The sequence below is a fragment of the Cryptomeria japonica genome, chromosome 6, assembly GCF_030272615.1.
Source record: "Cryptomeria japonica chromosome 6, Sugi_1.0, whole genome shotgun sequence".
NCBI lineage: Eukaryota > Viridiplantae > Streptophyta > Pinopsida > Cupressales > Cupressaceae > Cryptomeria > Cryptomeria japonica.
Window position 1 is genome coordinate 115,502,006 of NC_081410.1, and position 21,873 is coordinate 115,523,878.

Here is a 21,873-nt window from a genome sequence, read left to right on the forward strand (position 1 = left end):
AAAGGTAGAAACCCTAATATTGACAAAATAGGCCCTAGACTTCATCAAATTCACTCAAACGAAAAGCAGACTTAATCAATTTAACCCCCCAAACACCTGCAAAGCAAAGAGACTGGAGAGACTATTGTGAAAAAGACCCAAAAAACAGAGCCAAAAGATCGGAAGGGCCTAAAAAGTAGGGGGTCTCCATTTGCAATGGGGCGATGTGTGAAAACGTCACAACAGGTATGTTTGAGGCATATAAATGATTAAAATCTCTGATAGGGAGACATGCTCACCACTTGCAATTGCAAGAAATCACTAGTTTTTAGGGGCCCCATGCAAACCTACATTTTTCCGTTTTTGGGCACCTAAAAAAGGATATAGACACTTCTTGAACGTCATTTTGAAGTCATGGGAAATCAGTTGGAGAAGGGAAAAGAACCAAAAAGACTTTTAGGGATTCTTATTTCCAAAAGGGAGAAGTACTATTTTGTAAAATTTGATGAATTGGGTTAGTCCCAAACTTGTAATGAAGTCACTATAATCCTTGACGAAGAAATTCTAAAGTGTAGAATCAACATTGAGTGAGACTCTCCATCAATATTATCTTCATTTCTATATATATACATGATCAATTTTCCAGTGATTTCTGAAATATTCCGGACTCAAATAATGCTTCAAATCTGATTTGGGTTTTTTCGTTTTTTCTCATGTTTTGTTTCATCGTAATGTAATATTGCGACATGCAAACATGCAAATTGAACAATATAGATTTTCAAGGAAATCAATCAGTGAAATATAGAGAACCTAAATAAGCTAATGAAATTCTTTTGATATAGAAATGTATTGTTGTTTACAAACACATGTTGCTATTACAAATCAGAAAATGCCTAATGTCATCAGGTAAGACATACGTAGGAATGCCTCCATGCATAAAATAACAAACCCTCTGAAAATTTGCGAGATAGATCATCGAATCTTCATGAAAACTGATCAATGATGTACAACTATGAATCTTGAGATGAATTCACCAAGTGGGCTGATCTGGGTTTCCGTCCAAATAGCCAAAACCTCTAGGGTTTCTGTCCCAAGGATTACTATACCTACAAGCTAAAGCTCTCAAGCTCTCAATGAAAAGTTTCTTTGAAAATAACAATTCAAGAATGAATCCTCGTTTCATTTTTTCCTCCTTTTATAATGCTTTTCCTTTTTGAAAGTAATAATACTTTATTTTATTTCTTTCTTTTTTATTTTTTACTTCCCTCCATAAGTGACTATACTTTATAATTTGTCATTGACATTATCATAAAGTCACTTTATAAAATAAAGTATGACCAGCTGCTAATTAATTAAATATAAAAAATCCCAAGGACTTAAGGACTATTTAACATTCAATTAATTAATTAATTTATTCCCGTCTTAATTCCTTGGCTCCATATTGGGGACATTACAAGTCTTCCAACCCCGAGATTGCTTGCTCCCAAGCAATCACCACAATCAAATTTGATTAGGATCAAGTACACCATTCAATACCTGGATCCCAAAGAAGTCTTGGTGCATCTTCTTCGAATCCCCATAGCTCTAAACTGATGTAAACATGATAAGACCCAAAACTATGAAGCACATTGCCATGGTACCAATGTAGAAGCATCCCAAACCAAACCACACACCATAGCAACTTGTAAGTACTCTTGTGGGTGAAGAGTTTAGTCAACAAGACTGCAAAATCACTGTTATATGTCGGAACAATGTTCATATATGACCCCACATGAGTATCCATATACGCAGATGAATCTAGAACATCAATGTCATCAAGCATATTGACTACACCAAGGGCTGGTTCAAGGGATGAATCCACTAAAGTTGTAAAATGATGATGTAATTCTTTTGCTACCGAGGAATTTCTTGAGTGTATACCTTTGTTAAGTCCCACTGCTAAGCATGAAGTATCTTCATATGAAGATATTATATCGCTGCTAGCGCCATGTATCAAGGCTACCATGTCAGGAGGATAAGGAGATATGTTGCTGCTGTCATAAATGGAATAATCTGATTTATCCCCTTGCACCCAATTGGTGTTTTCATCATCAAGGTAAGTTTGCATACACTTGGCTGCCACAACTTGTGGGCTAACACTTTTGGTAGCTCTCAACACAATTTGTTTACCTTCATGAGTAAACTCAAGCTCCATGTTGTTGAAATCTTGGATGTGTCTTTCAAGAGACTTCAACCATGGTACTCCCGAAACTATTTCGGTTCCCCCAATACCAACAACATAGAACCTATCATCAAATGTGTAATCATCTAATTGTATGCTCAACTTTAGTATTCTTCTTGTGCAACTGATTTTGGATCCATCTGCCAACATGACACTAAATCCGGAAAAGTCCTCTACTTGTACTCCTTTCTTAACTACAAAGTCCTCATCAATGAAGTTATGTGTAGCACCGCTGTCCACCAACACAACTCCCTGTCCTTTGACGTTCCCTTTTAGCATGAGAAGAGGATCTCTAGAACCACCAAATAGGGAAGCAAAAGTACCATTAGTTTTGTCATCATGTTCACTATCCTCATTGCTGTCTACATCAGAAATCACTTCAATAAGATGTACCTTACCCTTACCAAGACACCTATGTCCTGGTTCCCAAGGTTCTTTGCAAGAAAAGCAAAGGTTCTTTCTTCTTAACCCATTTCTTGATTCTTTTTCCACCTTAGGAGATGTAACCTTGGGCTGAATAGGAGGCTTCCCATCTAATTCATCATCTAATTTCTTATTCCTGAAGTTCTTGTGTGGCTGAAAAGGAGGTGAGGTCTCTAGGTCAAGAGCTAACTTAATGGCATCATGCAAGGTACTAGGCTTATGGGCCTTGACCAACCCCCGTAGACTGTCACTTGAATCTTCAACAAACATCATAGTCAATCGCTTCTCTGTCATATCAAGAACCATAACTGCTCTGGAACTCATTAATGTATGCTTCCACATGTCCAACCTGCTTGAGTTGAGCCAAGTCTCTGTAGTAGACCTCTATGTCTTTCTTGTCAAAACGAGCAATCAACTTGTTTACAAATTCCTCATAGGAATGTATTATTGCATGGTCCTGTGACACTAACCCATGGTGCCACCAATCATATGCTACACCCTCGAGATGCATCATGACAAACTATATAGCCTTCTCTTCCTCCATGGGTTTCAATGATAAAAAAGTATCTAATTTATGTACCCATGACCTGGCACTTATTTTTCCACTTCCATCAAAGGTTGGTAGAGGAATCTTATTTAATGCATCTTTATACTCCATAGGTTGAGTACCTTGCCTAATTTGTCCTCTAGGCCTTCTTTCTTGCCTCTCCAAGCGATATCTAGCCTTGACTTTCTGCTGATTCATAAACTGATTCAGATTCATTAATTGTCTTACATCAGGTGGAAGAGCTTTGTATTCATCATAGGCCACCATAACATCATTAGTGATGTGTGTCTCCTCTTCCTCTACCTCAGGAATTGCTTCTTCTTTAGTTTGTCTTGGCAAAAATACAGGTTGAAGAGGTCGATCAAAATGTGTGATTGCTGTCCTAACAGCATTAGAGGCTGTTCTATTATGATTTCCTCGTCCAACATCACTTCTACTGTGATCACCACTTGATCTTCTCGATCTTGCATGATCCACTCTCATTTGACCCATGGCTGTAATCATATGATCTTGGAATTGTTGTAGCATTTGTTGTTGCTGTTGGGCAAATTTGGTCAAGAAATCATTAAGCTAATTATTCAAATCCCTTGGCGGGCTTTCACCTCTTCTTTCACCCATCTCTGCTTCAGCTGGGTTAATTTCAGCTCCTTCTTGCTATCCTGACTTGCTTTTGGTGAAATATCTGTGTGGCCCTACCTCTTTAGGGTGCATAGAATCAATTCAAACTGACATGCAATACCCACTTTCATAAACTGATCAAAAGTAACATGCAACCATCTAGGCATCCACCAAACTGACATGCAATGCAAATCCACTAACCAGGACTACTTGGAAATAACATGCAATGGTAACCTTTTTCATAAACTGCTCTTAAACTAACATGCAATCATCTGGGTATTCACCAAATTGCCATGCAATAACATCCAACACACATGCAACTAGAAAATCTGACATGCACTGCTGAAACCCTAACAAGTTGGCAAGATCACCAGCTTTGGTGCCACTGAAATAGCCCAGACGCAGATGATTTGGGTTTTTCGTTTTTACTCATGTTTTGTTTCATCATAATGCAATATTGCGACGTGCAAACATGCAAGATGAACAATATAGATTTTCAAGGAAATCAATCGGTGAAATATAGAGAATCTAAATAAGCCAATGGAATTCTTTTGATATAGAAATGTATTGTTGTTTACAAACACATGCTGCTGTTACAAATCAGAAAATGCCAAATGCCATCAAGTAAGACATACCCAGGAATGCCTCCATGCATAAAATAACAACCTTTTGAAAATCTGCGAGGTAGATCATCGAATCTTCATGAAAACTGATCGATGATGTGCAACTCTGAATCTTGAGAAGAATTCACCAAGTGGGCTGATTTGGGTTTCCATCCAAACAGCCAAAACCTCTAGGGTTTCTATCCTAAGGTTTAATGAACCTGCAAGCTAAAGCTCTCAAGCTCTTAAGCTCTCAAAGAAAAGTTTCTTTGAAAATAACAACTCAAGAATGAATCCTCATTTCACTTTTTCCTCCTTTTATAATGCTTTTCCTTTTGGAAAGTAATACTTTATTTTATTTCTTTCTTTTCCCTCCAAAAGTGACTATAATTTATAATTTATCATTGACATTATCATAAAGTTACTTTATAAAATAAAGTATGACCAACTGCTAATTAATTAAATATAAATAATCCCAAGGACTTTTTTTTTTTGCTCGGTAACATAGATTTTTAGCCTGGTCCAATCGCTAGGTGAGGCCACAAATTGGGGGCCTCATCCCCAAATCCATATCTGAGGTATAAACTATTGACTTTCCGGCCTGTGCTTGTTCACCGTAGGCAAACATCAGATTGTTGCCTTCCCAACCATGGACGATAAGGTCTTATCGTCACCCCCAAGCACAAGTTCGCTTACTGAGAATTGCATGTATTCATTGTATATGAAAGACTACAAGACAATTGAATATATATGAGGTAAGGCTACCTAAAAGACCTCAAGTCGGCCTTACTGATTTGATGCCAAGAATAGGGTCAGTCCTATTTAATTACAAGTTACTTATTTAGGGCCAGACCAATACCTTTATATTAAACATATAAGCTGCGCATTTTATGGAGAATTGCTAAGGCCGAAAGGCAAATTAGCAATTCCAAGACTAGGTCGGCCCTCGCTAGGGATCCGACCTAGCTACATGTCAACACTCCCTCTTAGCTAGGGAGGATATTTCCAAATAAGCGAGTCACATCATGGTTGTTCCCATGAAAACCAAATGACGTTTTACATCATGAACTGATATGCATCATGTAATCCACATCTATGATATTCATCAAGCATACGTGAATCAGAAAAATACATCATGGACTTCTTCCATGCTATCCATCTTGCATTGCCCGCAGCGGATGGATCCAAAATCTTACTATGCACACCTGCAAAAAAAAAAAAGTGAGTATACATACAAAATTATAAATACACATCATGGACTTCTTCCATGATATCCATCTTGCATTGCCCGCAGAGGATGGATCCACCTTGCATTGCCCGCAGAGGGTGGAAGAGATCTCTCAACCTTCTCCCTGAGAAGGATAACTACCATCTTGCATTGCCCGCAGAGGATGGCTCCACCTTGCATTGCCCGCAGAGGGTGGAAGATACAACTAAATGTATCATTGGGGTTGATACTCCCTCTCAACCAAAACTGTGTTTTCCACAACACCAAGAGTATCTCTGAAATATTCAAACTTCACTCTAGCAAGAGGCCTGCTCATCTGTGCTGATGTATTTCAATTGTATGGCCTTCTTTGTACCATATCTTGAATGAGTCTCCACATGCTTTGACCCATCATGAAACACTGGATTGACAGACATCTTCATACAACTCTGATTGTCACAATGAATGACTGTGGGTTCCCAAGGTTGTCCAAACAAATCAGCTAGAAGTTTATGAAGCCACACTGCTTCTCTAGTGGCAACACTTGCTGCAATATACTCAACTTCAATTTTGATTATGTATTCAATTCTGAATTGCAACAATACAATGCTTAGCTCAAATCATGTGACTCAGATCTGCACACATGAATGAATCAGATCTGCCCCTTTTAATACACCAGGTCTGCACTTCTATATTCACCAGGTCTGCTCTTTCATTACAACTGAATTTGCACTTTCAAGTTTGCTTCAGGTCTGCAAGTATGAGTCTCTCAGGTCTGCACTTTAATGCACCATCTAACAGCAATAAGGAGCACCACAATTCGCTATATCTTCCTTGGATAAATTCACCAAGTTTACTGATTATTTTTGCACACCAAGAGGTAGAGGAATTTCGCTAAGAGCATGAATGAATGATTGTGTTTAAACTTGCCAAATAGCCTTTATTTATATGGTGCATATACCCTTTTAAGTCGGCTTATTTAAATATATATTTTGGCACCAATTTGATTTGTGTGTGGCGTGTTCATTATAGGGCTGGCCCTATTTAGGAACACGCCATCTTCTTTGGCGTGAAGGGTCCAGCACTACACGTTACCCTTTGGCAAAAGGGCCTAGCCCTTTAGGGATTCGGATGTTGCCTTAGCCAATCCGAATCCCCCTTTTTGTCTTAGCCTAATTACAAACAACTAGGAACACGCCATCTTCTTTGGTGTGAAGGGTCCAGCACTACACGTTACCCTTTGGCAAAAGGGCCTAGCCCTTTAGGGATTCGGATGTTGCCTTAGCCAATCCGAATCCCCCTTTTTTTCTTAGCCTAATTACAAACAACACTCCCTCTTAACTAGGGAAGAAAAATAATACATAATCAGAACCTTTAGAGTTCCATCTAGCACACAAGCATAGAATGGATCTAGCACAACAAGCATAGAATTACATCTTCCACCTAGCACATAAGCATAGGATGGTTCTAGCACACAAGCATAGAAAGTGTGATACACAAGCGGGTCTTTACATAATTAGAATTTTCCATCTAGCACACAAGCATAGAATGGAACCTTCCATTCTTGCACACAAGCGAAGAATGGACATTGGTTGAGAGCACTCACTGCATAACAGGTGTCAGGTCTAGTGTTAACTAGATACATCAAGGATCCAATCAATTGTTTGTACTCAAGTGGATCTGCAAAATCAGAGTTAGCCACAAACATACTCAACCTTTCAAGTTAGTTTCCATAGGAGTAGACATAGGTTTGCAATCCATCATTCTAAATCTTTTCAAAACATTAATTGATTTAGTTAGATCTTTGTCATACTTCTAATCCTAGAAGGAAATGCATTAGACCAAAAAAAAAATAAAAAAAATCCTAAGCTTACCGAATATTGTCAATTCTTCCATCTAGTATTTACTGAGGATTGCAGGGAACGTAGGACTCCCTCTTAATCCTTGATATGAGATACATAATATAAGAATCCTATTAGGGAAAACAATCATAGGATTTTCATAAATCAGAAGAATGCTAAATTTCCTTTTCCTTTACTTTTACTTTCTACGAAGGGAACCATAACATAATGACATAGCGTCAGTCATCTCTTTAAGTAAGGAAATGAGCTGAAAACTTGTATAGGCTCTCATGCCTATTCCAAGCTCCCTCTGAATCATAATAGTTTAAGACTTATTGACATCAATATTAGAATCAAACATGATTAATAATAGCATGAACATGATACAAGCATATATAAAACTTATCTCTTTTACTCACATCCTTAAGTTGTTTCATGAATCTCTGGTGGCTGAGTGGCCTTTGGCTCTTGCCATCTACCTTCAGCCTAGTGACGATGCTCAGAATGTTGGCATAACAACCAAAGTTGTTGATGGTCAAACAATGTGCATGACGGTGAACTTTCTGAATAGCCTACACCCCTTGACCCTGAGAATTACCTCATGACGTGAAGCTGAAATATCAATACTGAAATCATACATGATTTAATGACAACAAAATTTATTCAACCATATGAATACTTATCTCTTTCTAGGTTGGTCTTCTACCAACATTCTGGCTTAGTATCGAAGCTTCCAGCCATATTGAAGTATCTAGCGAAGATGGCTGTGTAGCCTTCGGTACTCGCCATTGCTCATCGTCTATCTCCATCTTGGTGGCGTCAACATGCCAAGCCACCAAACGCTTTCACTGAATCGACAAACGATCAAGAATGTCAACCACTCACTATGATCATATTCTGCGATTGCCAATTTCTTATATTGCGACCCATTCAAGTGCGAATACAACGAACTCCTTTCGGGGCTCTTGCGCATATAAACACCGTGAATATGGCTCTCGGCGAGCACTGTGGCAGCGACCATCCTTCCAATTCTGAATGACTATGACGAGGCAAATACTGCGGACATACCCCTGTGATCATACACGGACACACCCTACGATCAATGAGATCACTGTGAGTAACCTGCGATCACCACCTTCTGCGATCTCCGTGTATCAAGATGAGTCTCCATACGCCCCTCGATGCACTGTGATTATTGATATCACCTTACAGTAGATGCGGCCTCCATGTGTGAATACACCTGCTATGATCACAACTGCAACCTTGATGCCTCCACGACTCCTTGCAAACACGATAACTCCATCACGACCCGAATTTGGTTCGAGCTTCCACCTTGTCGCGATTAAATGATCAGCTCGGTGATAAAAAATGCGAATATTCCCATGGTGATCACGGTGCGAATTATAAACATGTGCGTGGACACCTCCCTGCTGCGCTACTATAACCATCCATGGCTCACACTGTGAACATGCTGCGGATGCAAATGTGAATACACCGTGAACATCACTAATACGGTCATTGCAATGATCCCGCGATGATTTGGATACACCCCAATGTCCATTGCGAATACTCTGTGAATACTCTGCGACCAATGAACACGGGGCTGCGAAGCCATGACCACCATGTGGATAATGCAAAATGCAATCCTCCCCGAACACAGCGACTGTGAGTACCTTGCGACTGTGATCACTAAACTCGAAATGCGATTTACCGTGAACACACTGTGGATGCATATGCAAATACAATACGGATCATGCGAGTCATGTTGATCATGCAAGCGCCACGAACAACCCTGTGATTAACGCCTTTAAGTACACATGATTCTACGGACATGGTGATTACTTCCGTGAATGCTCACGAATACTACCGCGAATCATTGTGATCGTGGTGCAACTACGATGGACTGATCACTCCCTGCAACCACAGATTGTTAGTGTAGTAGCGGAGACAATGCAGTTAGCAGAGTGGGCATTGGGAGGGCGGTCATGGACCGCTCCATCGATCTACATCTCTCCAATAATGGGAGGGGAACCTCGTATTTTCCCTGGTGGAGAGAGCAAGTGGCAGTGGAAGAAAATGCAAGAAAAGAAAAGCAAGCAAATTCTCAAAGCGAGGTTCCTCCAAGAGCGTCAGCTCTATGAGATGCGGAAGCGCGCGAAGCTCAAAGTCGCAGATCTTGAGAAGCCATGGGAAATCAGTCGAACTACTCAAGCTCCCACACTTTTCGCTGTTGCAACGGACAATACTGTGATACACCCGCACACGAACTCAGCCTCTGCGATTGTCTTCGAATACAGTCCACCATCATTAGCGATCAGGCAAACACGAATAACACGAATACGAAGGCTGCGACTTCACCACCTCGATGCGAATGCTCCTTGCGATCACAACGACTACCCTTGACTATACGGTGATTGCCAAGCGAACATTGAGATTGTCACACTGCGACTGCAACTCGCTCAGGCCGCATCCGACTAAATCTGCAATTTAGGAAAGCCATAGCTCTGATACCATGTTGACTTTCCGGGCTGTGCTTGTTCACCACAGGCAAACATCAGATTGTTGCCTTCCCAACCATAGACGATAAGGTCTTATCGTCACCCCCAAGCACAAGTTCGCTTACTGGGAATTGCATGTATTCATTGTATATGAAAGACTACAAGACAATTGAATATATATGAGGTAAGGCTACCTAAAAGACCTCAAGTTGGCCTTACTGATTTGATGCCAAGAATAGGGTCAGTCCTATTTAATTACAAGTTACTTATTTAGGGCCAGACCAATACCTTTATATTAAACATATAAGCTGCGCATTTTATGGAGAATTGCCAAGGCCGAAAGGCCAATTAGCAATTCCAAGACTAGGTCGGCCCTTGCTAGGGATCCGACCTAGCTACATGTCAACATAAACACCTCTATGCATTAGTCCTATCATCTTGTCTATCTACATGATTATCACACTTTATCGCTCCGATCATCCTTATCACTCCAAGCACCTTATCTCTCCATCCAAACTCCTTATCTCTCCATCCAAACTCCTTATCTCTCCATACTGTTTCCTTATCCCTCCACATTATCACTTCTTATGCCTCCCCTCCTTATCACTCCACGCACCTTCGTTCCACCATGGTCTCCGCTAGTAGGGTTGGGTCGTAGGATTGGGTATTAACACCCCGGCGAAGAGGCACCACGTCCGAGCAGAGGAACACCATGTCTGAACTGCCAACGGGCCTGCCAGAGACTGAGTCAGCACCATCCACAACCGGGCATGAACACCACCGTCGAATTGGCTGCCGCAGACTGAGCATCGCAGACTGCACACCTCCCTTGGAACACGGGGAAACCTACACCACAGAAAGCAGTCGAGGACGAGACTCGAACAAGGAACCACCCTATCAACAGGCCCCGTGACAACCGTCACGCTACGAGGTCAACCCGATAATCCCAAGGACTTGGACTATTTAACATTTAATTAATTAATTAATTTAGTCCCTTTTTTAATTCCTTGGCTCCATATCAGGGATATTACAATTTATCATAGTGTTTCTTCATAATAGTGAAGGAAATGTTCAGGGTTATTTTTTAGAGTAAGAAGTAGACTTATTAAATATTCTACAATTTTTTGTTGTTTCTGAGAATGCATGTGTAGAACCTAGTTCGTTTATGTGATATGAGATACATAGTCCTCCATAAAATCTTTGTTAAGGTTTTATATCAGGATTTCAGTCATTACAAGTTTTCTATGAACTCATGATTCAGTTACCCTATTGGAATAGGCACCAATCTATTGTAAACTCCACTTCTCATCATCCCAACACATGAATGACTCATTAAAAATTATTTTATTTTAGTAATGGTTAGGTAGTTCTTCAAGATTTCAGGTGCAAGAGATATACCTGAAAGGGAAACGAATATCTCAAGAGGATCACCAGTATGCACCTCACACTAGCTTTTGTTTATTAACATGATACAAGCACATACTGATATGCCTTGAAAGCAAAATACTAATAGACATAGTTTATTTCTAATCACATTAACCCTTAGTGGAAAGATAATGTAGTTTGCAATTCTAAGAAAATTTCAGCAGCTTAACAGCATGTAAATTAACATTTAAAGAATCATGAAAGAAGGAGAACAAAAGAAAGATAGACAAAAGATAAGAAACAGTAATGTTCATGGGGAAGACCCTTTTAGGTAAAAAACCCCACACTTTGTAGTATTGAACCAATGTATTAATCTGCAACAAACAAGTTACAATTCAATTGCTCATAGCCTTAACATGGAGATTACATCTTGCTCTTCTAGAAGAAATTTGACATCAAAACCCTACAATGACTAATTCTCTTCACTCTTCTCACAAACCCCACATAAAGGCATATAACATATAGAGATTTGCAAGTTTGAATTAGCTAGACCAAGCCAAAAGAGGTGGGCATCCAAATCTATGTGGCACATTTTTCCAACACCTCTAAGCTTGCAATAGATGCTTGTCCAAGATTCTCCAAGCCTTCTCACATGCCTTCAAACTTGGGCACTTCATTTTTCCTAAGAATATGTCATGTTGTTTTGAAAAGTATAAATTGATAATAAAATGAAAGGTTGGAATAGAGGTGCATAATGTCATCATAGAATATGCATCTCTTAATGGGTGTGTTGCTGTGACAAGTAAGTTTTGATTGTCTATGGTTGTGAAAAGGTGCACGCTTGTAATCTACGTTTGTCATAATTATGAATTGGGCTTGTATAAAATGATTTTGCGCAGAAATTGTCTAGGACTAATTTTTTGTATAGCTTTGTTGGATTCACAATCTATTCAATTTTATAAATTTGATATGAATGTTAAACCTCAGAAACTATGGATTATGTTGTAATGTCCCCTTTTGCAAATGCCCTAGTTTTTCTCTAAAATAACAAATTCCTTCAAATAAGAGATGTAAGATGGTTAGGTGTATAACTATGCATATATATATATGTAGGAAACAACAGAGAATGAAAAGACAATTATATAACTATATAATTCCTTTGTCCTTTTATTCTGCTGTTCAATTCATTTAATTACTCCTTCCCTTGAATCTGCAATATCAACTTGCACAATTATCACATGTAATTCTGCTCAACAGATGTTCATTGTATTTCTTCACCTATTCTTTTATCTATTCATTTCATCTTTTATTTCTTCATATAGGTCTGTTCTGAAATCTAAGAGTTAAGTGATATATATATATGTTAACTTCCTCCAAGGGTCCATGCTCATGTTAATGATCCAATAATGGATGTATATTTCCCCTCTTGACATTTCCATCACCTCTCCTTAATTATCGAAAGTAATAGCAAGAATGTATATGTATTAAAGTTCTATCTGATTTCTATAATCTTGAATTGTTATTCCATTATAATACTGATTTATAAAGTGAATTCTCTCACTGTTACATAATTTACTGTTATCATTATTAGTAAACTTCCAGTTCTATTTGCATATAAATATTTGTATATATATATATATATATATATTCTTTATTTATTTATTTCTGCAGAGCAGTTCCCAGAAAATACTGTAATAATTATAATTATTATATTAATATTTATATTATTACTAGATTCCTCTGGCGGGCTTCTTCTTAAGCATATATATTAAGTTCATCCTCAGCATACCACCAAGAACAATGGTATTACTGCCTTCCACTTCCCCCCTATTTCCTTTATTCTTCTTCTTCCGTGACTTATGCTGGGGGAGGTCAAAGGTATTTGAAATCTCTGACCAGCTACATCCTTTCTAAGAGGACATGATTCTTTGGATGGTACCCTTGGGTCATGTCCTTTCCAAAATCAACGTATTCGGTGCATTGATAACAAATTTAATTGATATATGTAATAGTAGTTTATGAATAATTCTATTAATGATATGTAATGCACCTATTAATAATTGTTTTAATAATAATATTTTTTATTAATATGTAATTGATTTACTCTATTTGAATATTTCAGAATATTATTATTAATGAATATAATAATAATATTTAATAAATAAACAAGTATTTAATAATTTCAATTAATCTTTCATTAATAAATATTATTTTAATTAATAATAATTATTTCATTTAGATTTTATATATATAACGATCAGGGAGGGGACATGACATATATTTATACAGATTCATTATATCTGTGATTATTCACCACTATCAAAAATGTAAACGGACTTTTATACCTGTTCACATTGCTAGTTACTCATTATACATTTAACTATACACTTTTGGTAGGACTTGAAGTTCCATATAGAAAATAGTGTAAGATTGTTTATTTGTTTATCTGATACAAGTATTGATTCTTTTATATTGAGACAATTACAACCTAAAGAACATCTTGTCATTACAGTTCAATTCATGTGATTGCAGGGAATGGGTATGAACAACTTACAAAATGTGAAGCGGAAAATGCTAAAGCAAATGCTCTTCTATGCTAGTATGTTTTCTGGACTTGGCTTTATCCAATGAGTTCTGATTGTGTTGTTATCTGAGCATGTTAACAATTTTCTTTCTTTGTTTGATGACAACAATTCTGATTTTGTAGTTGCCATAAGAATTCTTCAAATCAAATAAATTGTTTTTTTTTTCTTCTTCTAGTTTTGACATGCTAATAATATTTTTTCTTTGTTTGATGACAACAATTTTGATCTTGTACTTGTCATAAGCATTCCTAATTCAAATATAATGCTTTTATTCTTTTAGTTTTGTTATACTTAGCAAAGTTTTCATATTTCAGATTCTCGAATAAAAGTTATCTGGATACTGTGTAAATTTAGTGTGAAAATATTGTTAATAGTTATTCAAACACATAGCATATCTAATCCATGCAAAGGTGCTAGAAAAATAGTATAACAACGGAAAGCTTGGGTAAGATGTAATAGAACAAAGGAGATTGCGAGCTTGCCATTTATTGCAATCCTATAGATTTAGTAACCAAAACATACGAACAGGTTAACCTGCAATTGTTTTGCAAAGAGATTAAATTTTGCTAGACTCTCTCTCTCCCTCTCTCCCCACCCTCTCACCTGTCCATGGATACAGATATTTACATATATATATGTAGATATGCATGTGTGCATATGTATTTATATGGTAAAATGTAACTCATCACCTTAGGAAAAATGTTATAAAGAAATTCACAGCTACATAGAAATTTACAATTTCCTTCAATTTTCTCCCTTGGATCTTTAATTTTCCTTATGTACTCCGATTGTAGTGACTCCATAGAATAGCTCTTTGCTCTCTCTGGAGGTGGTGATGGAGGGGCACTTTATCTTAGGTACCAAATCTGTCATGAGATCCACGAGGAGCTAAGTCTTGGATCTAAGACTCTTTGTACATAGAGATAGAAGGATACCCTTCTACCTTATTCCTTTATCCAAGTCAGGGATGTTTGGCCCTTTACCTTTGGGAGGTAGTTACTTTCCAGACATTGAGCTTGTTACCTCTTTAAGCGTGTTGAGAAAAGGTTGTCAATGATGGCAAAGGTGCTGGTCAGTTTTGACATTGATGTCAGGGTATCTGGATTGATGTCTGGTATCCGGAAGAGTGTCAGGTATCTGGAAGAATGCAATTTCTGTCGTTAATGTCAGAAGAATTCTATTGGTGTCAAAGGAGCTCATTGTGGAGTCGAAGTTGAATATGCATGTTATTGTATGGCCACAACTATCACAATCATATCATTACGGAAGGACAATGACATGCTATGTTTATGATATTTGTTGCAGAATGTTTGTTATATCATCTTGCATCTATTATTGTTGTTTGAGGTGATCCGGAAAGGGTTTGTGGATTGTTCTAAGGTTTGTTCCTTAGGCAGTGTGTTTATACTGGCAATTTGTTATGCTTTGCATTTTGTTGCAATTGAGTGTTATGGCATGCGGTTTGGAACCAAAGTAAAGTTGCTCATGATTTATCAGATTCCAGAGTTTCAGGAGTTGAGCTTCAGCAGACAGAAAGCTAGAAGTGACAGAGTAGTCACTATGCTATGTTGATAGACTGATTTGTTGTTCTGGTTTGATGCACCATAGGTTTGTAATGTGTGCTCACTGGAGATAGCATGTGGATGATTGTTGGGACTAGATAAGTCTTCCAGGAGCATTTGAGGGGGGTTTGTTTAAATCAATTCTGGACATAGAGGTTTCAACTTTCAAATGAGAGTTTTTTAAAGTTTCATAAGTAAGCTCTCTAGTAATTGGTACATGGTTCACATTGGATCTAGGAGTAGATCTCATCCTTAACAAGAAAGACACTTCAGCCCGTTGCAGGGCTAAAATTTATAGTCATATGACATCAAAGTTGAATATGTTTACATATCCGCATTCTTCTTGAGAAGTCATGCAATATTAAAAAAAGCACCTCATTACAAGTATGTATGCAAAAGTTATGGCTTCTAGAAGGGTAAAAACTATCAATAATAGTGGTTTTGAAAGCGTCGCTATTTAAGGAAAAAACAACACCTCATTACATGTTTGTATGCAAAAGTAATGGCTTCTAGAAGAAGGTAAAACTGATCAACACTGGCAGTTTTGCAATTGTTGGATGGTTTTGAAACCGGCCCCTAATGAAATGGGTGATTTTGCAACTGCCTCATGTTGTGAGCAGTGGTTTTGTCCAAATTGGAAAAACAAGCAGATTTGAAATGAATCAGCAACCTTGTCTCGTCAGTTTCTATATAGGAGGATTTATACATGCAAGGGGAGTCTTCCAGTGCTCTATAAGAAGTTAGAGCCAATTGGGATTACAAATCAAATGGGAGGAGGATAATTCAGTGTTTTATTTCCTAGACTGAAGTAGTGATAGGCTTGACAGACATTGTATATCCCTTTGTAGGTGTCTATTACAATACATTTTGGTAGAGGTGGTCCTGGTAGAGAGTGACTGCCTCTACCAATTGGGTTTTTTCACATCTCATAGGGGTTTCCCAGGGTCAAAACTGTGTTGTTTTTTCTGGTTTCCTAGGATCAAAACTCTGTGTTGTGTTGCATTTACATTTCAGTATTTCATTTCTTAGTGCAGTACCATCTTAATTTCTCCCACAGGCCACTGGCATTTGGATTTCAAGTAGCACAATAGCTTCATTGTTTCAACTTGAAACAGAAAGGAAAGAAACACTATACTTTTTTTTGAACATCAAATAACTGAAAGGAAACTTGATCTTAACTGAAATCTTGAATTAAACAAAGATCTATCTATGAGCATAAATAGTAGATACAAATGAAACTTTAACATTTCAAATTAAATGAAATAGAGAGGTTTAGAAGATACATTTTTCTAGATGCCAATATTCTGAACTTTCATAACTTTGTCAATAGACCAATGAGGAGGGAAAGTATCATCAGGGTGCTTTTCCGCCCAACCATGGACTTACTAGTCCTCCGTGCCATATCCGACTGGATTGGCCTGACCCTTCGCAGGGAGGTAACGGGAAGTTGAACTCATGTCATCTGAGATTTGGTGTATAATCCTACACAGCTCCGTAGTTGGTCATACACTATAAGATACCTCTAACTAGTATGCCCTCTGATTGGGGTGTATATCTAGATTATTGAACCGACTAACGCTCTTGGTATGACCACCACCTTGGCCAAAGGTTTTCAAATAGATGCAATCTCACTTAAGTGTGAAGTCAAAGTTCCACCCTTCTCGGCTGCAACTTGAGGTTCTAGGGCATAGGTCTTGAAACAAGTAAGTTTTAACTTATAGTTGACCATATTTGTACTGACATAGAGACTCGTTGCCTCACAATAGTGTTACATGATTACAGTTAACAACACTAATTCTCATATGAGGTTTCTGTTTCATCCTTCTCATAAATTAGTGCATAAAGTATTAGAAATTATAACTAACCCCCTAGATTAGGAAAGGTAAAATGGATAAGGGGCAACCAACTCTCCAGGTATTCTTCAAGTTTTGAATGAATATCATGCATGGCCTATCTCTGTTGTCATTGCAATATCTGAGTGTATTTTTTTATAATTGAAATGCTATTTGCATTACGGATACTGTTGTTTTGCTCTTACCCTTTTTCTTTCCTATGCTAGGGTTTAGTTTTATTTACATGCTAGTGAAGTATAATCTTAGTTGATATAATCAGCCTCACAGCTGTATTATTTTTCTAATTTAGTTAATTTGAGACAGCTTAAGAGAAGAAGGTGAATTCTACATAATACAAGTTTTTCTGGTATGCCTACCCTCAATTCTAAGTGGTATCATTTTGCATATCCTTACAGCTATACTCACCATCATTTTCAGGCTATAATCCACACTCATCTATATATATTTGTATATAAATATATATGTGTGTGTGTGTGTGAATATGTAATTATATGAATAAATAGTAGCTTAACCCTGCTGTTGGATAATTTTCCCATTCCATTAAGAACTAAAATCTGCCATACTGAGGATGAACAGCCATGCTGTGTATGCACAGCCGTGCTGTGTATTTACATTGGTGCATAATACATATATACTTCTTTATGTCAACAAGAAAGAAGACACAGCTATACGTTTAATAGCACTATGAATGTAAACTTTTCCTACTTCCAGCAAGCACAAATCACAGCCATACCATACAGCGTGAACATTTTTCTACTGTCCATGAAATCATACACAGCCATACTGCATAATGAACAGTGTGGTATATTCTTCATATCTCCACCAGTCATTATCCAATATGCTGTGGTAAATTCCTTAAACAAATTGCCATTAGTAATTGCTTACTATGCATACATCAAGTGCATGCATTTCTTTGTCTCTAAATATTAAACTCACAGCCATACTTAATATAGCTTTAGAAATTTACTTCTATCATTCTGCCATTTGCTTAATACACAATCATACTGAATTTTAAACACTTTCTTTCAACCCTTTTCCTTTCAGAATTCAAACTCAAGAAAATAATGTTTGCACAAAGCCTTGCTAGGCTTGGGTATAAGCTACATGACTTGATAAAAGTGGAGAAGATATGACTTGAAGGGGGTTCTCTGTGCTGTTCCTTAATTTCTGAAAACCTCCTGAGCTTTTACCAGCAGAACTAACCCCAATATGGTTGCAGCGCTTAATGAAGGAAAAACATTAGCAAATACAGAGCTCAAAATGTTTCTCAAACCCTTCCAAAATGCCCATCGCCCTGCCAAAAACATGCCATATATCTCAAGAAATGAGGCAGATTATCCATTTCGTCCTAATTCCTTCTGCCTTAACGTGAATTTCATTCCCCAAAAGACCACGTCAATATCATGCCTTATTTCTTAACGGGGAAGATTAAATGATCACGCCAAATGCATTCTTCTTCCTTTTTAATCCTATAGAAGAATCGGCTCTAAATATTTTGGCTCTTTTCATTCTATTTTGAATGAATCTCAAGTCAAATGAAATACATGCCGTTTGTGCTGCAGCCATACTTAATATAGCTTTAGAAATTTACTTCTATCATTCTGCCATTTGCTTAATACACAATCATACTGAATTTTAAACACTTTCTTTCAACCCTTTTCCTTTCAGAATTCAAACTCAAGAAAATAATGTTTGCACAAAGCCTTGCTAGGCTTGGGTATAAGCTACATGACTTGATAAAAGTGGAGAAGATATGACTTGAAGGGGGTTCTCTGTGCTGTTCCTTAATTTCTGAAAACCTCCTGAGCTTTTACCAGCAGAACTAACCCCAATATGGTAGCAGCGCTTAATGAAGGAAAAACATTAGCAAATACAGAGCTCAAAATGTTTCTCAAACCCTTCCAAAATGCCCATCGCCCTGCCAAAAACATGCCATATATCCCAAGAAATGAGGCAGATTATCCATTTCGTCCTAATTCCTTCTGCCTTCACGTGAATTTCATTCCCCAAAAGACCACGTCAATATCATGCCTTATTTCTTCACGGGGAAGATTAAATGATCACGCCAAATGCATTCTTCTTCCTTTTTAATCCTATAGAAGAATCGGCTCTAAATATTTTGGCTCTTTTCATTCTATTTTGAATGAATCTCAAGTCAAATGAAATACATGCCGTTTGTGCTGCTTTGCCACTTCGGTGGTCTCAATCCCACACCATGTTCATGCCCGATTATGTTTGTGTTTAAATCATTTATTTTTCATTTATATTCCACCATTCGATATATGGCTTTATGTCGTTGCCCTTATATAAAGTCTTAATAAATAAAATAAGATAAGCTTTCAAAGAAAGCTTTTATTCATATAAATATAAGTATATTTTTAGTCAGTGCTAATGATAATTCACATTAGACTTGCTCAAGGCTCATGGTTCCTAATAATGCATTTTATAAAAGACCATATTAAAGATTGGTCAAAATATTAATGTCAATATATAGAGAAACGAAAATCGCTAGAAAATCGCCAGACTCGGCGAGTCCGAGTCCGAGACATGCTCGCCGAGTCTCTGTGACTCGGACTCGTCCGAGTCTGGCGAGCAGACTCACTGAGTTGGCGAGTTTGGCAAAAACTCTCCAAACTCGGCGAGTCCAGTACTTGAAACTCGGCTACTGGCTGGGTTACGTAAAATGACCAAACAAAAAAATTTAAAAAGTTATTTTAAAATGAATGTTCTCGTCTTTGTACACTACAACCTCCGCCTGAGAATGAGAAAAATTAGAGTTACAACATGTCAGCCAATAGAAAAATAACACCCAAGGCCTTTATTAAATAATAAGTTTTTTTGGCCTATGACTAGATATCGCTACCGGTTTCCATGATAGTTTCCTGTTACCGGTTGGCAGTTCTTGTTACTGGTTGCCTGGACCTATTTTGGGTGATCTATTGGAACCCATTCTGAAGCTTGCGGAGCCTTGGGTGTTGATTTCGATGTTCCTTGGCGTGTGGCCAACCTTTTCCCCCTATCTACATTTCATCCTTTGGGTTTTTCGGAGGAATCTCTTGGCAGAGGCCGACCTTGTGTATTTTGCATGTTAGGTCTTGTTCTTCGGGTTTTGATCCCTTTTGGGCCGACTAGATCCTTTGGATCGATATATTTAATTGTAATTATGCATTAGAATGGAATCAATCAGAGAATCAAGTAGCTAGATTGTGCGTAGAAAATAGATCCCAAGATTCAAGGTCCCGGTTGTGACCTATTTTGTATATTCTACCAGGCTTGTGAGGCGGTATGTTGTAACCCGGTTGTTACCGGTTGGTTGTAATCAGTTTTCATGCAATAAAACAATCTGGTCTGCATTGCCTCCATCGTATCTTTGTGTTTCCGTTGTGTTTACTCTTGCTGACTGGTTCAGATTGATCTCTTTGAGGTCCCTCCACACCGGTGACTGCTTCAAGTGTTATCAGAGCAAAGTTTCGTTCCGGAGGTTGCGTGTCCTGAAATTTTTGTTGTAGGGTGGTGGATTGCGGATCCAACATGCAGCTGCAAAGGACTAGTGTGAACGATGGCGCGAAGAGGAGCTAGGAATGGTGGAGCGCGTGGGAATGCAGACCCTACTGTGATGGAGATGTTGCGAGGTATAGCAGCCCGGTTGGAAGCCGTGGAGACAGCCCAAAGAAGAGGCCGACATATTGAAGATGTAAGTGAAGATGAAGGAGAAGAAGCCCTGACAGAACAAGCAAACCTACCGACGGTTGATCCGGATGAGGAAAGGTTTTTGAGGGTTTTGAGTAGGGCGAATACTAAACCTCATTTTACCCCACCGGAATATGATGGGAAGTTAGATTCAGATGAATTGATGGATTGGATCTCGGAGATGGAGAAGTATTTTGATTTTGAAAACACTGCAGAAGAGAGGAAGGTGAAATATGCCTATACTCGGTTGAAAGGTCGTGCATCTCTTTGGTGGGAGCATTTGCAAGTTGATAGACAGAGAAGAGGTAAAGAGAAGATTAAGGCATGGGATCAGATGATTGCTAAGTTGAAGTCAAAGTTTGTGCCGGCGAATTATCAAGTGGATCTATTCCAAAAGTTGCAAAATTTGAGACAAAAGGAATCTAGTGTGAAGGAGTACATTGAAGCATCTTACAAGTTGAATATCAGATCCGGACATGTTGATGATGAAGTTGAACAAGTTGCAAGATATTTGAATGGATTGCGGATGTCTATACAAGATGAACTCGGTTTGATCAAATTGGAGTGTTGAAGAGGCTTACTAGTATGCCCTAAAGGCAGAAGAGAAGTTAAACAAAAACATGAGCAGAGGCAGAGAGGCAAAGGTGAAAGGTTTACCAGAGGGAGATTTCAAGGAGGAAGACGATATACCGGAGGAAGAGGAACCAGTACAAATCAGAGCAAGGACAAGGAAGTGAACAAAGAAGGTAATTCATACTGGAAGGATGATAGAAATTTCTATCGGAGGAGAGAACTGGATGGTTACCGGAATGAGAATTTTGGAAGACAAGACAAGAGGACATTTAGAGGAACCTGTTTTAAGTGTGGAGGAGGAGGACATCG

At 38.1% G+C, this 21,873-nt stretch overlaps 1 protein-coding gene across 1 annotated transcript in view; it reads left to right on the forward strand.

The window, feature by feature from the left end:
- The window catches only part of LOC131074798 (uncharacterized), a 52,957-nt gene that overhangs the window by 7,115 nt on the left and 23,969 nt on the right, over positions 1–21,873 (forward strand). Inside the window, exon 2 of the mRNA XM_058011477.2 lies at positions 13,834–13,900. Coding sequence (XP_057867460.2) covers positions 13,837–13,900 — 64 coding nt within the window. The 5' untranslated portion in view covers positions 13,834–13,836. The remainder of the gene's footprint in view (positions 1–13,833; positions 13,901–21,873) is intronic.